Source organism: Mustela lutreola, chromosome 7 (genome assembly GCF_030435805.1).
Source record: "Mustela lutreola isolate mMusLut2 chromosome 7, mMusLut2.pri, whole genome shotgun sequence".
Classification (NCBI taxonomy): Eukaryota; Metazoa; Chordata; class Mammalia; order Carnivora; family Mustelidae; genus Mustela; species Mustela lutreola.
This window is the reverse complement of record NC_081296.1, coordinates 50421238-50437416: the sequence shown is the minus strand read 5'-3', so window position 1 is coordinate 50437416 and position 16179 is coordinate 50421238. Positions and strand designations below refer to the sequence as shown.

At 38.1% G+C, this 16179-nt stretch overlaps 1 protein-coding gene across 1 annotated transcript in view; it reads right to left on the bottom strand.

Moving 5' to 3' along the window:
- Positions 1-659: 659 nt before the first annotated feature.
- Positions 660-16179, bottom strand: part of RAB8B (RAB8B, member RAS oncogene family) — a 61082-nt gene continuing 45562 nt past the window's right edge. Inside the window, exons 3-8 of the mRNA XM_059180722.1 lie at positions 13832-13892; positions 11308-11385; positions 10283-10372; positions 9019-9084; positions 6136-6186; positions 660-5100 (exon numbers count right to left, since the gene is read on the bottom strand). Coding sequence (XP_059036705.1) covers positions 5008-5100; positions 6136-6186; positions 9019-9084; positions 10283-10372; positions 11308-11385; positions 13832-13892 — 439 coding nt within the window. The 3' untranslated portion in view covers positions 660-5007. The remainder of the gene's footprint in view (positions 5101-6135; positions 6187-9018; positions 9085-10282; positions 10373-11307; positions 11386-13831; positions 13893-16179) is intronic.

The window sequence follows — 16179 nt, the reverse complement described above, 5'->3', positions numbered from 1 at the left end:
TTATCAAGAGTAAAGGCAGAGAAGTGGGAAACTTGAGAACAGTGAAGTTTCAAAATGGTGCTGGGGATGAATGCGAAAGGCTACGACCAGGAATGTGCACAACCATTGTGGGAGAATAGTGACAGGGCTGGAATCTCAATCTGTGGCATTTGGAAGTGAAAACCAAACAACAGAAACTAAACTTGACAGGACTAAGAAGGGAAGGATGATCAATTTAAGACTGCCATTCTGTAACAATTCTGTAACAGAATCACCTCAATGTATTCTGATCTAGGTAAGAGCAGGAGATCTGCCATTTTTCTGAGTCTCTCTCTCTCTCTCTCTCTCTTTTTTAAGATTTTATTTATTTGACAGAGAGACAGCAAGAGAGAGAGAGCACAAGCACGGGGACTGGGAGAGGGTGAAGCAGGCTCCTGCCGAGCAGGGAGCCAGATGCGGGCTCGATCCTAGGACCCTGGGATCATGACCTGAGCCAAAGGCAGACGCTTAATGACTGAGCCAGCCAGGCACTTCAATTTTTCTGAGTCTTTAAGCAATTCCAAGTCAGATAAGTTTGCTAAAATATCTCAAACCTACCATGGTTTGAATCAAACACGTAGATTCTGAAGAATCTGAAGAAACGCTTTTTTTTAATGTGCAATTCATTTCAGAGTCATGAGTTATTTTCATTATGCAGTTTTTATTTTAGACGAACATTACTGTAAAAAAAAGTTCACCTGGAATAAAATCCATTTAAAAACAAAACAAAACAAAACCACAGCATCAGTATCAGTATACAGTTAATGAATTGGCTTAAACAAGATTAACCACATGACAGGTTCACTTTATCTGCAGGAGCTTTTCACATTAAGCTGTTGAAGCAAAAATAAAATATGCTGAAACATATACAGAAGGATAAATGTATGGAAAAACTAGTATTTCCCATTGGGGGCATGATTTTAGTCAAATAGTTTATGGCATTTTGCACTAAAGGAACTGCAGTGTCAGCTGCAAAAAACAAAATATAACCCATCTGTAAGGCCATAGGAATGAATTATAATAATTAAGTTCACATTTTTAAAAAGGTAAGAAAATGAAACCAGAAGTTCTATTAGTTCTTGGCAATAAGAAATGCAATCGCATATGGCACAAGCATTTCAAAAAATGAAGTAAAATTTGAAAATATCCCTAAAATAATTATTTGCTGATATTCACTTCTGTAAATTTCAGTCATTTAGAATTTTTTCAGACTGAACAGGACTCGTATTAATTTTATTAGTCTTAAAAAAAAAAAAAGACTGATTCTCTGTAAAATTGTGCTGGGATTTAAAATTTTATTAGCATATTTCCTCTAGGTCCCTCTAGGACAAGAAATTTCTCTTTTCTCTCTCTCTCTCTCTTTTTTTTTTTTTTTTTTTTTGACATTCCATTTCCCTCCCTTCTTTGCATATAACAAGAAGGGAAAAGGAATGTCTTTTCTGTTAGAAGAAAAATTCTAAAAAACCTGATGGCAGAAATGAGTGTTTAAAATCTGAGATAAGTAAACCAACATAATGAAATGCTGTATTAAAATTTGAAGCTTAAAAGCTCATCTTTAAAGATTAAGTACTAAATTTATAAAGAAAGCTAAGTCATGAACTAGAAAAAAAAATCTGCTTAAATGCATCACTTACTGTTCACAGGAAAAACTTTATAAGTCTTAATACAGATTCTCAGCATTCAGAATCTGTAAAATGGAATTATAATCTCTTACTTAGAAATTTCTGCAAACGTTCATCTATATTGCACAGCTAAATTTCTTAAGGGAGACAGGGAGATCATACCTTGTTCGCACTAGTGGCTATGACATGTATGTTCTATTCTAGAGTAAGCTATCTCCTACCTTTTCCAATGATGTCTTTAGTCCAAAACAAAACATATAATCTAAATGGTGTTGGAGGCTTCAAGGCTGGCTCACTGGTTTTCTACCAGGTATTAGAATACTAGTTAGCTAAATGAGGTATAATGAAAAAATAGTCCTTCAAAGTAAAGAGTATAGTCTTCTGAACATTTATAACAAAGACTGCACAAAATGTTCATGTAAATAGTAAGAAACCCTGCAGCACCTCCTAACCGATGCACAGGTGGATTATTTTCTCATAATCTGTACGAAGTAAAACATAGCTAAAATAAATTCCCAGTGAAACGTTTTACAATCAACTGGTTTACATGCTACTGAGTTACAGCACATTTTCAGTGTCTGAAATCCTCAGACTCTACTTGAAAAGGTCTAGTCCAATCATTGTCAAGAATCAGCACACTGATAGTCACGTGCAGCCCCCGAACCACAAATACTGCTGCCAACGCCTTTCTGTACCTTGTCCATAAGACCACAAACATGTTCACACAAACTAGCTTTCTTCAGTTTCAGCAGGGAACAGACAATTATCTGTCACTAAATTCATCTACACATAGAAAAAATAATGCACTATATGTACATTATTAAGCAAAGTGGAATATTTATTGGGTCATTTTACCATGCAGAAAGTGAACTTCCTATGGTCTTAGCTCAAATTATATACAATTTAGCAAAGCTAAACATAAGAAAATAGCAAGGACGATTTATTTCTATATAACAGAGGATCTACCTCCAAATTGCTGCTACTTCAAAGAGCACTTTTAGACTCATCTAACTTTTACAGGCTCTTTCAAAGGGAAGATCGTGGAGACTAACTATTAACCCACATCAGACAAAAGAAGAGAGAAGGAATGAAACAAAAGCAAAGCATTGTATTTAAAAACAAAAAAACAAAAGCTAACCACAGAATATGTCAGTTTTGGTTTGCAGACAACCCCTGAGATATAAACCAAAGTGTTAAGACACCAAATAGTCAGAGGTAAATTACTAGGAGAATTACATTCATACATGGTGTCCTAGCACTTGCCTTTTAGAAAGTATTTCGTTACCATTCAGAAAGCTTAACTGCTTGGATCTTTTTCAGAATATTAGTCAATAAGAGATGGTTCTAAGAAATTATTTTTTCTTTCCAAAAATTGAGCTAATTTTAATATGGTAGATGTACAATCAACTTTCAATCAAGCAACTACTGATTAGACTGGGACATAACCAGGTGCCTGTAGGCCTATAGGTAAATACAAACAAACAAAATCAAGAAGGCTGAGATCTGCCAACATTAAGTTTAGTGTATCCATCAAAAATAGCTCTGGTATATTTGCAGCTGCTAAACTGTACACAAGTTTTCAAACAATAGTAAAGGTCTGATGGGTCCAAGCATTCCAATTAGTTATGTCTTGATCTGAAGCAATCCATTTGCTTGAATCCATTGCTTGAACAAGCAATCCATTTCCATTTTCATCTCCACTCTCAACTCTCAAGCATGATGGTAACCTTCATGAAACAAAAAAAGCCTAACAGGAAGGATAATTATTGGCAGAATTCATTTCCCTAATCACCTATTCATTACTCCCTGCTGTATTATGACATCGAAGGCTAGAATAACAACAACATGATCTGAATTTGGCACATAAGTTAACGCTAAATAGCTTTTTATTTTTTTCTTATGTGAAGGTTTCATCTACAAAAGGTATCCCAGTACCACTGTCTGGTTAGAAAGGCAGCTGAGCTTTTGGCTGGTTTTGGCCCAAATGACTGGACCGAGTTCTATAACAATAAACCCAAACAGATGGAACCAGGTTCTACACATTCAATAACAGATGTTTTAAAATGGAAAGCCTTGCTCCTATTTTCTCTAACAAAAAGGAAAGACTTTTCCTAGAGGCTGTACTAGGCCTAATTACCTTTGTTTAAAGAAGAAGAAGAAGGAGGAGGAGGAGGAGGAGGAAAGGGAGAAGAAGAAGAAGGGAGCTCAAGTAAAAACAGAACAAAAAATCATTCTGTTTACCATTACCAAGAGCTACCTCTGTTACACTTGATATCAACAAGTTAATCTATCTCCCTATAGGTAAGCTTTCTACAAACAAAAATCTAAATCCAATACTTGTTAACTTTTGCAGACAGGGATCACAGTAGAGACTGGGTATTACAAATGAAACCAGCAAGTTAAAGAGTGAACTTAAGAAAAAATACATTGCATGTATTATGATGCTGATATGACAGAACGACAATAAGATGCTAAAATAAGATCTAAATGGTACATCTCTCTGCCTATGTAAAATTTCAGCTCAAGAAGTTCACAATTAGAAACAGACAACAATGTTCAAATACGTTATGTTTTTGATTACTGAGTGGTTACAAGAGGTCAAACATAGGAGAGAACAGTAAATATAACCCCCAGGAAACGCAATATTAAGGTGATTTCCAAATGTAGCTTCTAGTGATCAGAGAGGTAATCAATTGAAAAAGTGACTTATTCAGCTACCCAAACTTTCCAACAAAAAGGTCAGGAATGAAGCAAAATTCTAAATAACCTGAAGAAATAAAGGAATTATGGCCTCTGATGAATAGAAGGACATTTTAAATGAATTTTTAAGATCACTTTTATCAGAATTTAATGATTCTTATTTAAGGAAATCACAAATTAGAGCCCTTAAAAAAATTCTATCTGGCCACACGACCCAGACTAAACTTCTTTTAATTTTAGTATGTTAACCTGCTTTAAATGTTTTACTTTTCCAAACATCCCCAGGTGCACAAATTTGTCTAGAACTTATAATGAGGCAAAAGTGTGCAAATATGAGTCTGAAACTGTGCTGTAGCAGGGATAGGCTAACACTGATGTGCAAAGTGAAAAAGAAAAGATAGCAGCTTCTGGGACAAACCAAAGGAAAAACAAGTTAAGTCCTGCATATGTCTCCACTTCATTGCTTCCATGTTTGAAAAAAAGAGCCTGTTAACTTGATAGGCCATGAGGCTGGAATCCACATGGCATTCTGTGTCGAGAAGTCTAGGTTCAGTGGTGCTCTCAGCAGCAGCCAGGCGGTGTGATTCTGAGGCTGGCTGACCTGTGCTTTCAGAGAAGCAGGAAAGGGTCCTTTAGGTGTGCTGCAGTCTCTCAGAAACTGAGTTCATCAAAGTAGCGAACAACGGAAGAAACTGGTCTTCTTTGATCGGTTCTCTGTTATTTTCACTGGTCCACCTGACCCTGATGAATTGCTGTCATTCTAAAAAAGGGAAGAAAGGGAAGATGAAGTTACCAAGGAAATAAAAGTTTCATGGTTTGATCCTGATTATCTAAAATGTACAAATGTCAAACTATGCCACAAATGTGTCTTTGGTAGAGTATTTTATTAGAAAGGGGACTTGTCAGGCTCTGATGTTGTCCATATCTTTGGAAGTTGTGGATTAAAATGAGAAACATAACATATTTTAGGCTAGCACCTTTAAATTAATAATGTATTAGATGGGAAGCTCCCATTTCCAGTTCAGAAAAACAGCCACTGGAGTGTAAAGTTTCAAGGGTAATGATGGAAACAATGTTAGGATATTGGTATAGGCAATCCTCCAGAGGTAAGAACAGTTGCTAATTAAAAGTATGCAGTTATATTAAGGATTCTGGTGAAAACAAACTTTCAAGGTGCTCTTAACAATTCATCACTGACATCATTTCTAATTAAAGTGAACTTTAGCGGGGCGCCTGGGTGGCTCAGTGGGTTAAGCCGCTGCCTTCGGCTCGGGTCATGATCTCAGGGTCCTGGGATCGAGCCCTGCATCGGGCTCTCTGCTCCGCAGGGAGCCTGCTTCCCTCTCTCTCTCTCTCTGCCTGCCTCTCTGCCTACTTGTGATCTCTGTCTGTCAAATAAATAAAATCTTTAAAAAAAAAAAGTTAAAAAAAAAGTGAACTTTAGCAACTTTAAGATCATCATTACATGTACATATAAATACCTGTCATGTTAAAACTAAACTAGAAAATTTCTTGGCAAAAATGTAATTTGTGTCATTATTATTTTAATTACGCTGGTCAAAATTCCATTAAGGACCACCTACAGAATTAGATGAAAGAATGGAAGCAGCCACTGTTCATAAGAAACAAATAAGAATCAAAATTCAATCAGGTGAATATGTGAGTCAGGAAAAAAATGAGTCACTGTGACTATGTTACAAACAGCCCTATCCTTTTAATCAAATAAATAAACAGCAAAAATAAGAAAAACAAATTTAACAAATAGCATAATGAAAGTAAAAAAAGTGATACGAACCATTTTTCTGTTGAGTTTTGTCATTATATCTCGTGCAAGTGTAAAAAATGCCTAAAGGTAAAACCAAAAATTTTATTAATGTATGTTTATATTTTATAAAATAGAAATGTAGAATGTTATCATTATTTCATTATAAAATATTATTTGACACTTTTTAATTGAGAAAAGAACATAACTGTAATTGTAGTATATACCTGAATATTGTATCTTATTTTTCAATGATATCATGAACACTTTCCAGTATTATAAAACTGTCAATCATGGGCCACCTGGGTGGCTCAGTAGGTTGAGCATCTGACTCTTGGTTTCAGATCAGGTTGTGATCTTGGGGTCGTGGGACTGAGCTCTGTGCTCAGCATGGAGTCTGCTGGAGATTACCTCCCTCTCCTTTTCCCTCTTGCTCTGCTCCTCCCCCTGCTCGTGTATGTATGCTCTTTCTCTTGCTAAAATAAATTAAATTAAATTAAATTAAAACCCTGTCATTCATTCACTCATCAAATATTTTCTGCACATAATACCTAGCACAAGTTCCTCATGCGACCCTTGCTGAGTAATAGGAACCTTCCTCAGTGCAACAAAAGCACTTGTGGGGGCAGAGGCTCTAGGTCACTGCAGGTCCTCAGAGCAGGGTGCAGTGTCTTGTCTTGGAGATGCTGAATATGTCTAATAATTGAATAAATTATGCTAGAGCTCTAGAATCTGTTTCCACAAAAATCTCTACCTTTTATCCCCAATATCCTCTCTTTCAAGTTGCTTTCACTCTTGTACCTGAGAATTGTATCATCTTCTATGTCTTAGCTCAGCTCAATTCCCTACCGTGGAATTAAGTTCAAACAGAAAGAGGAAAAATCTGAGTAATCTCAGTGACATTTTGTGCCTAGTGTGCTGTAACCCAAATGAAGTATTTTTTTAAACCTATCATTTCTACTTTGTTTCTACAGAGCCAAGACTTTTTTTTTTTTTTTTTAAGATTTTATTTTTAAGTAATCTTTACACCCAATATGGGGCTTGAACTCACAACTCCAAGATCAAAAGACACATGCTCCACTGACTGAGCCAGCCAGGTGCCTCTCTACAGAGCCAAGACTCTTAAAGAATCTTTGGTTGTCTCCATGCTAAACCCACAACTGTCGGTCTCTTTATTCCCAACCACCCTACTGCCCCCAAAGATGTTCAGGAGAAGGTTTATGTCCAACCAAGTCAAAGAGAAACAGCATGATAACCACTCTCCTCACTTATTACCAATGTTGCACTGTCACACTGGTTACCTGTGAGTCTAAGTTTTGAAGGAAGCTCATCCCAGTTTCTAGGAAAAGCTAGCGACACTAAATTAAAACTCTGGGAAAGCTACTAATTTCTGCCAAATACCTGGTCAGAATAAACAGCTCGGGCAACTCCCAGTTCTGTACTGGCATAGCTCACAGCTCTCTGTAAGCCTCAGAGTGCAGCCACAAACAGAGACCTAAGCCTGCTCCATTAAGCCAGGGTACAGAGTTCACTTTGTGGAAGAAACCCTACCTGGGCCATCTCAGGGCACAAGTTTTCTCCTGTTTCTACTTAAGAGGTTCCCCTCTTTCTGATGGAAGGAAATCCTTTAGTGGCAGCAGAAGGAAGCATTTTTCTGCTCCTCTATGCTTGTGTAAATAAATCAACAGAAGCTTCCTGTTTCCTAACACCCATTAGCCAACCAGAAACAATTAGTGGTAGTTATTAAAAACACGAAGAAAAAGTTCTGACCGTGTCCCTTAGCTAATAAAGTCACTTAAATCTGAATTTTAAGCCATAATGGTTATGGTGGATGGTGGTAGTCTAAGAAATGAAATGTCTATAAAACCATCAGTATTACTATTCATTCAGGTGCACATATTAACACACACTTATCATTTTTACAAGTCTTAAGAATGTTATTAATGGGGCGCCTGGGTGACTCAGTTGGTTAACCAACTGCCTTTGGCTCAGGTCATAATTCTGGAGTCCTGGGATCGAGTCCCGCATCGGGCTCCCTGCTCAGTGGGGAGTCTGCTTCTTCTTTCAACCCTCTCCCCTCTCATGCGCTCTCTCTCTCACTCTCAATCTCAAATAAATTCTAAAAAATGATTAATTAATTTATTTGTCAGAAAGAGAGAGAGCACAAGCAGGGGAAGCAGCAGGCAGAGGGAAAAGCAGGTTCCCCGATGAGCAAGGAGCCCAGTGCAGGACTCCAGGATCACCACCTGAGCTGAAGGCAGATATTTAACCAATAGAGCCACCCAGGCTTCCCTAAAAAATGTTTTTAAAAAAGAAAATATTATCAACCACTGCCCTTGGTAAAGAAAATTTATTCTTAGAAGACTCTAGATGATTTGTCTTTAACAACTTACTGAAAATTTATTAAAACTACTCTCTGATAAACACATTTATTTCTACCAAATGCTGTTGTGTTACAATGTATCATGCTCAATCTAAGGAAATCTGTTCAATAATCAGTTTAATTCTCTCTTGAGAGAGTACAGACATGAAAGTAATTAAGATTCTCCTGCTACAGGCTACTATAGGATGACACGAACCATGATAAATGAGCAGAAAACACTGTGCTTGTTCGGCGAGTGCAGGATTTCTGGCTTCCTAAACAAAGGGCAAAGCTGAGCTTGAACGGAACTTCTACCTTCTGCTCAGTGAATCTTAATCAAGCAATCTCATATAGCCCATGTGGGGGCTGGTTGCTAGAAATTCAACAACCTGGGTCCCCATAAAAATCAGAAGCACAAAAATTCACAAAATGGAGGGGGAGCTCACAGAAGGCATTCACTAAGAAAATGACAACTTTGGAGAGTTGCTTGAACATAATAAGCATCTAAGCTCTAACGTTACCCCATAACAGGTCACCGAACATTTCGTTCTTACCTCTTCTACGTTTGTACTGGATTTTGCACTTGTCTCCAAGAATTTAATCCCGTAGTCAATAGCTAACTGAAAGGCAAACAGAAACATTTAAGTTTTGTTCATGTTGCTTCAACATATAAAGCATTTCCTTTTTCTAGGTTGTTCAAAGTCCCAACGGTAGAGGATCTAGTTGTAAACTCTTGTGGTTCTCAAATTTCTTTGCTTTCTTCTATGTGTTTGAAATGTAGATAGCTAGCTTAATCATCATAAGTAAAATGGCAGTGCTTCCACTCAAGACATGACTTAAATTATTCTTTTGTTCTATTACGCTTTAGTTCTCTAATATGCTTACAAGAAAAAGCGTGAGACAGATACTTGCTCCTACCATTAATTTGGGATTCATTGACCCCTTTCACCTGCTCCCAAAGTACAACTCTCTAACAGTTACTATTCTGACTTTTAATTATTTTTTAATAAATGGTACATAAAGAATGAAAGCTTAAAAAACTAAGTACTCACTGCTTTCGTTTTTATTTGGTTTCTATTTCCATCTACTCCCCAAAAGTTCCCAGTTTATTTAAAATAGCAAGATTAAATGAATGTTCTTACAGAAAAATAGTTTGCAGTCAGATTTAAAAACAAAATACATTTTGCATGCATCACTAAAAAAAGGCCAAAGCAAAATTCTAAGACTTAAAAACTGAAGACTCTAAGTTAATTTAGAAAATGTTATAGAAATAAATATGTACATGTAATAAATTCTTGCTTTTTTTGCAGGGTACAAAATAGAAAACACCATAAATGACATCCATAGCTTGATGAATTAAAAGTAGTTTAATCATAATGACCTAAATCTAATATGGTGTAAAACAGTTTTAGGCAAAAAATAATGAATTGGAATGTGATTACTGGTTAAGCTTCACCTATCTGATCGCTTTTAATTGAAGAGAATGATTTATTTCCCCTTTAAAACTGGGCATTTTCACACGGATATGGAAGAAATAGCCTGAACTCTCAGCTGCAGGAATCTGAAAAAGGACCAATTTGTATCTCCCAGAAAACAGCAAATTCTTCAGGAATGAGTCATGACTACACAATATATGGAGCTGGATCTCGAATACTAATTCATACTATTCAAGTATGGATTACATCTCTTTGTTGTTTTTTTTTTAAAGGATTAAAATACAGATATTCTTCAAACTGAAATCAATAATTAAGTAATACTAAGAAAATAACTGCTTTGTGTGAATAGATTCTAATCTTTACGCATTCTGTTCAAATTTACCTTCTCTCCTCTTTCTTTTGACACTTGTCTTTTGTCATTCATATCACATTTGTTACCCAGGATCATTCTTTCAACATCTGAGGAGGCATGCTATGGGGAGAAAATAGTACGTTGTAAAAACAGCCAGAGCAAAACACAGCTATTCAACAGACAAATCCTAACCTGTCAGAAACATATCCATAAATTTAATAATAAGAAAAATAATCTTTCGCTCCACACAAAGCCTGATGCAGGGAAAAATTTAAAAGATGGGAGGAGGGAAAAGGTACAGCATAAGAGCCTATGTGAACTTTTTCCCCAAAGGCTTACAGTCATTCTTGTGCCTTTTTTGGTACATGAACAAACAGAAGTAGAACTTCTGGTTATCCAACAACAAAACTTCCAAATACTAGTTTGGGTCAAAAAAGGAAAAAAGTAAGTACTGAGTAAGCCAATGAGGATAGTATTCTGGATTCTGAACTACTTAAAATATGAAATCTTGTCAGTTATTATTAATGTGTACAAAATGATTTTAAAGTCAGATTTCTTTCTGAAATGTTAAAGACATTAAAAAAAACTCTTAATACCAGTCAATCTGGAATTAAACCAAATTTAAAATATCTAATGATAAAGAAAAGGTTAGAAGGGAAAAATGCCAAGTTGATGGAACAGGGAGATGTCTTTGCCAGTCAGACAGCAAGAGGCAGGGAGTCAGACTTTAAAGCTAGAGGAGCACAAGCAAGTCTCTTCTTTCTGGCCTCAGTTTTCAACATGGGTAAAATGGGGACTTGGATTAAATTATTTTCAAGATCCGACCCAAGTTTAAAATTTAGTGAGACTGCTCTGCTGTGTGTAGCTCCCTATTGGATACAGCGGTTCGACCTATGGCACCAGAGATCACTCTGGCTGTGCTCCTCAGAGCAAGGGGGCCTCAGCTGCCCCTGGTGTACTTCTCAGCAGCTTAGCTGCCTCTTCCAGAGAAAGGAGTCCTCCGCAAGCACCCAGAAGGACTCCTCTCTTGTATCATCATTCTCCTTCATACATACCTCTTCAATGTTTCTTATCCAATTTTTAATATTGTCAAAGGACTTTTCATTTGTGATGTCATAGACCAGCATAATTCCCTGTAAGAAAAACCTTTATTGAGTACATCATACATTTAAAGTTATAGAATACAGTGTCAGTGTACTCCTACCCTCCAGAAATCTTTGCTTTGTCCTTTGTCTTTTTTTTTTTTTTTTTTTTTTAAAGATTTTATTTATTTATTTGACAGAGAGAGATCACAGTAGACAGAGAGGCAGGCAGAGAGAGAGAGAGGGAAGCAGGCTCCCTGCTGAGCAGAGAGCCCGATGTGGGACTTGATCCCAGGACCCTGAGATCATGACCTGAGCCGAAGGCAGCGGCTTAACCCACTGAGCCACCCAGGCGCCCCATGTCCTTTGTCTTTTTAATTAAGAGATTTATAATAAAAATTTTAAAGTACAAAGAAGGAAAAACAAATTCTTCCACTGTCTCACTGTGTGAATAGTATGTAAACATTTTTTTTACAGTTTACTTTTAATGAATTAGTGATTATGGTGAGGGTGATACACCCTTTCTACCCGACTGCACATTGTAAGAATCAGTACCAAATGGAGCTAAAGGAGTGTTTCAGTTAAAACAGAGATAGTGACTAGAGAAAAAGGTAATCACTTCTGTTGTGTACTTTATTATTTCAAGTAGAAATGTCTTGCTTCTTACTCCTATACTAAGATTGTAACTATACTGCTTTAAAATTATTTCTTTTGGGGGCACCTGGGTGGCTCAGTGGGTTAAACCTCTGCCTTTGGCTCAGGTCATAATCTCAGGGTCCTGGGATCGAACCCCACATTGGGCTCTCTGCTCAGCGGGGAGCCTGCTTCCCCCTCTCTCTCTGCCTGCCTCTCTGCCTACTTGTGTGATCTCTCTCTGTCAAATAAATAAATAAAATCTTTAAAAAAATAAAGTAAAAAAAAAAGTTATTTCTTTTTATACTTAAAAAATAAAATCATTTCTTCAAATATGGGCTGATCAAAATATCACTATCCGTCTACATAAATTGCAGACACTTAAAACATAATACATTTGTTATACAGGTTTAATGAAAGGCATTGTCATTGTATTTTTAAAGATCCTCATGTCTGGTTTTTTTTTAAAAGACTTTATTTATTTGACAGAAAGAGAGAGAGATCACAAGTAGGCAAAGCAGCAGGCAGAGGTCGGGGGGAAGCAAACTCCCTGGTGAGCAGAAAGCCCGATGCGGGGCTCGATCCCAGGACCTGAGACCATGACCTGAGCCAAAGGCAGAGGCTTAACCCACTGAGCAACCCAGGCACCCCATGTCTGGTATTTCTAAACAGTTTATCTCCTAAATTTATCAACTGACACTTACATGGTAGCGATTCCAAAATCTGTATCACCAGACCACCCTCCTGTATTAAGTGCTAGACCTACCCATCTGTCTGTCCATTCAACAAATATTTAGTGAGCCCCCACTATGTGCCTGATCTTATACTTTGTGTTACCAGTAGTGGACAAGATAGACAAGGCCCCTTCCTCTTATGGCCAGCTAGCAAAGAAAACAATAAACCAATAATTACACAATTAGTTACAACTTTGACAGTTGCTATGAAGTAGTATGGGGAATTTTGAGTACAGATGTGGCTAATCTGGCTAAGGGATGAGGTGGTCAGGGAAGGCTTCCCTGAGAAAATGACAGTAAAGCCAAGACCTGAGGTCTGAGTAGACTTGAACTGGGCCATAGGGCTGAGGCTGCGGTGAAGAGGGAAAGCCCACAGTGCCTGGCACACAGCAGAAATGTTAAGTACCCTGCTGACGAGAATGGCCCAGAACCCACTGGACTGAGTGAAAGAGGCAGCCTGGTAAGAGTTCATGGATCCAATGGCAAAACGGCACAAGACGAAGCCGAAGAAAACACGGTCAGATGTGTTTTGGAGACCAATGACCAGATAGCAGCTCCCAAATGTCCCGTGTGGTCACCAAAAACTCAACTAAGTAAAACACAAGGCTGTCTTTGTCCCCTCCAAATCCTGTCTTCCTCCTTATACCCTTGTTTTGATAAAGGGTGATACAACCCTGCCAGCCAGCCCAAGCAGACCCTGAGACTTACCTCCTCACAGCCAGGGTCACTAAAACCTGTTCTAGGCCCAAAAACCACACGATCTCCCGATTCTGACCCCTCAACTCCTAAGCCCGGTCTTATTCCTATTCTCGTCTATTAGCCTGAATTACCGTCATTGCCTTTAACTGGTCTCCCAGCTTCCACTAAGATATATAACTGCTCAGAATGTGTGGAGGAGTTCCAAAATATCTATAAACTAATAACCTGATGAGTATTATGAAGACCAGTGTCAAAGCATGCAGTTACTGAACAGAGAGCATAGAAAAACCCTTTAAATGTCTTGTTTTCACATCCCAAAACCTATCTCCTGCATTATGCTAGACTGTAGCTTGGATCCTAAAACCCTGAGAAATGAATATGCATGTTTTACTCTCACCTGAAGAGTTATAAAAACTCTCAAACACACTCACCATGGCTCCTCTATAGTATGCCGTTGTGATGGTTCGAAATCTTTCCTGACCTGCTGTGTCCCTAAAATTTGAAACAAAGGAGAAAGTGGTTTTAGAATTGTCACCAGCATTGCTGAGGAGAGACCTTAAGCTGTAGAGAGAATTCTGGGCGGCTCACAAAGGCAATGGTTTCAAGGGCAAGGCGAACGAGCCGCATAGGGAACATGCTGTGTGTCTGTGAGCTGGAGGCGGAGGTGGCCACAGAGGCCTGTCAGGAGCTCACAATGACTTTGGTGGGAAACTTGGACCTTGATGATAAAAGCAGCAACGAGAAAATACATGGCCCTGCTAGGAACTGGCATGTTCTATTAGTCAAATACATGTGGGAGAGAACAGAGAATAGTTCTAAATTCTTGGACCCCTGCAAGTTGTTATAATCCTTTTTGTAAATGCCCAATGATTAAGGCATTTTGCTCTCTGATTTCTGTACAAAGCAAGCAATGGGGTTGCACTTACTACTGTGTGAATTCTGCTCAGCAGAGCACACTAAAATGGATCTCCTCAAGAACTTTGTCAGCTGTAGAGCCTGGGATTAAATGGGAGCCTGGAGTTTCACACAGAATGGATGAAAATGTTTCTGAACACTTTAAGATATGAACAATACCTCAAGACTATATACACGTTCATGTATTCTTGCTTTCTGGTTGGTGGCATTCTCTTAAAATTCATTCTGAAAAATTCAAAATTTCTCATACTTTGCTTGAAGTGATCCCTATAAAGGGAGTCAAATTTCCTTGATATCTGGGAAAATCAGTATTTCTAAATTTGCTATGCACCACCAGAACTAATTCTCTCCCTGTGCTACTAAGGCAAACGAAACTGTACAACTTAATTCCACAAAAGAGAGGCATTTGTAGAAATACACGTTGGTATACCAACCCAAATAAGAGATGGAGGCCCAAGGGAAATACAGCAAATTAAAAACATTAATACCTTAATGTTTATTTATACCTTAGAAAATACATTTGTCTGTGCTCATGTGAGACCCACTATAGCCCAGTGTAGCAGTAAGACACTTATCCTCATTCTGTAGAAGAGGCAACAGGCTCTGCTGGGCTATGGTCTACCACTGAACCGTTAAATGGCTCAGCCCCTTGAATGAACCTCAAGCATCCTTGGTCTCAGAGGTTTAGGGCAAGGCCAGGCTTCCCACCACAGTCATCTTCTGCCATTCTCTCACTGATCAGGATTAGATACCCAGAGCACCTGCTTGGTATATGGCAAACACACCATGCGGAAAACAGAAGCCAAGCATCTTGGAGCCAGTTAACCATATTTTGGTCTCACACACTACTGGATTTAGAATCAGCTCTGCAGTGAGGACAGAGGAGAAACCCCTGCCATACTAAATACAGGTCGTGAAGACTTAGCATGCTGCTAAGAATGCTCTGATATTATATTTGGTTCTAATTAGCTGACTAACCACAGGCTCCTAGTAACAACTCTTATTCAATTCTTATTCATGGTCAGGACCATTCAGCATTGAGTCAGAAATTCTCTTTGCTTCTCCCTTAGACTTTTTCTTTAGATCTTCAAAATATTTGGTCTCTTACTAAATATCAATAGATGAAAAGGGCAACCTGCGGTAACCTTCACTATGTTTCCCAATGAATATACCAGGAACTATTATCCTGGGCTGATATGTAAAGCTGTCAAGATGCTCCAGATCTGGGGAGTTGTCTCAGCTTTATCAGTAACCCAGACAGAATTCCTCAGATGGACTTAACCACTCTTAAGTCCTAGGTTCTTCCTCTTTAAAGAAGGACCAGTGGATTTCAACATGATGCTCTAGTTATACCCTGGTTCTGAGATTCAAAGAAGAATGGCCTAAGGAAAAAGCTGATATATATTATTTTACTATTTTGCCCTGCCTGCTTCTTAATCTAGCCTGCTCTGAATTTCTAAGCTTTGACTACTGCTGTCATCATCACACATTAGATGGGTTCAGTGATCCTCATTTTTTTTTTTTTAATTTAAAGAGAAGCCACATGAAAGCAAATAATAAAATGTTAGATCTGCAGGGGCTCTTGGATATCTTCAGGCTCACCAACCAATTAACCAATGAGGAAAAACAGGACCTAAAAAGAGAAGCAATTGGCCCAAGCCCTCAGCTGAGAGGCAGAACCTAGAATCTAGATCTGTACTTAAAAAGAACCTGCTTAGGGTTCCTACCATGTGACAACTTTTGCCTTATCTGATTTCAAAGCTGCAACAAGTACAGTGAAAAAGTGTGTACACTCTTTAGATTTTCTTTCCTTCCTACAAAATTAGTGTCTGGGAAAAATGAGTTCTCAGATCTCTTCCAGGTT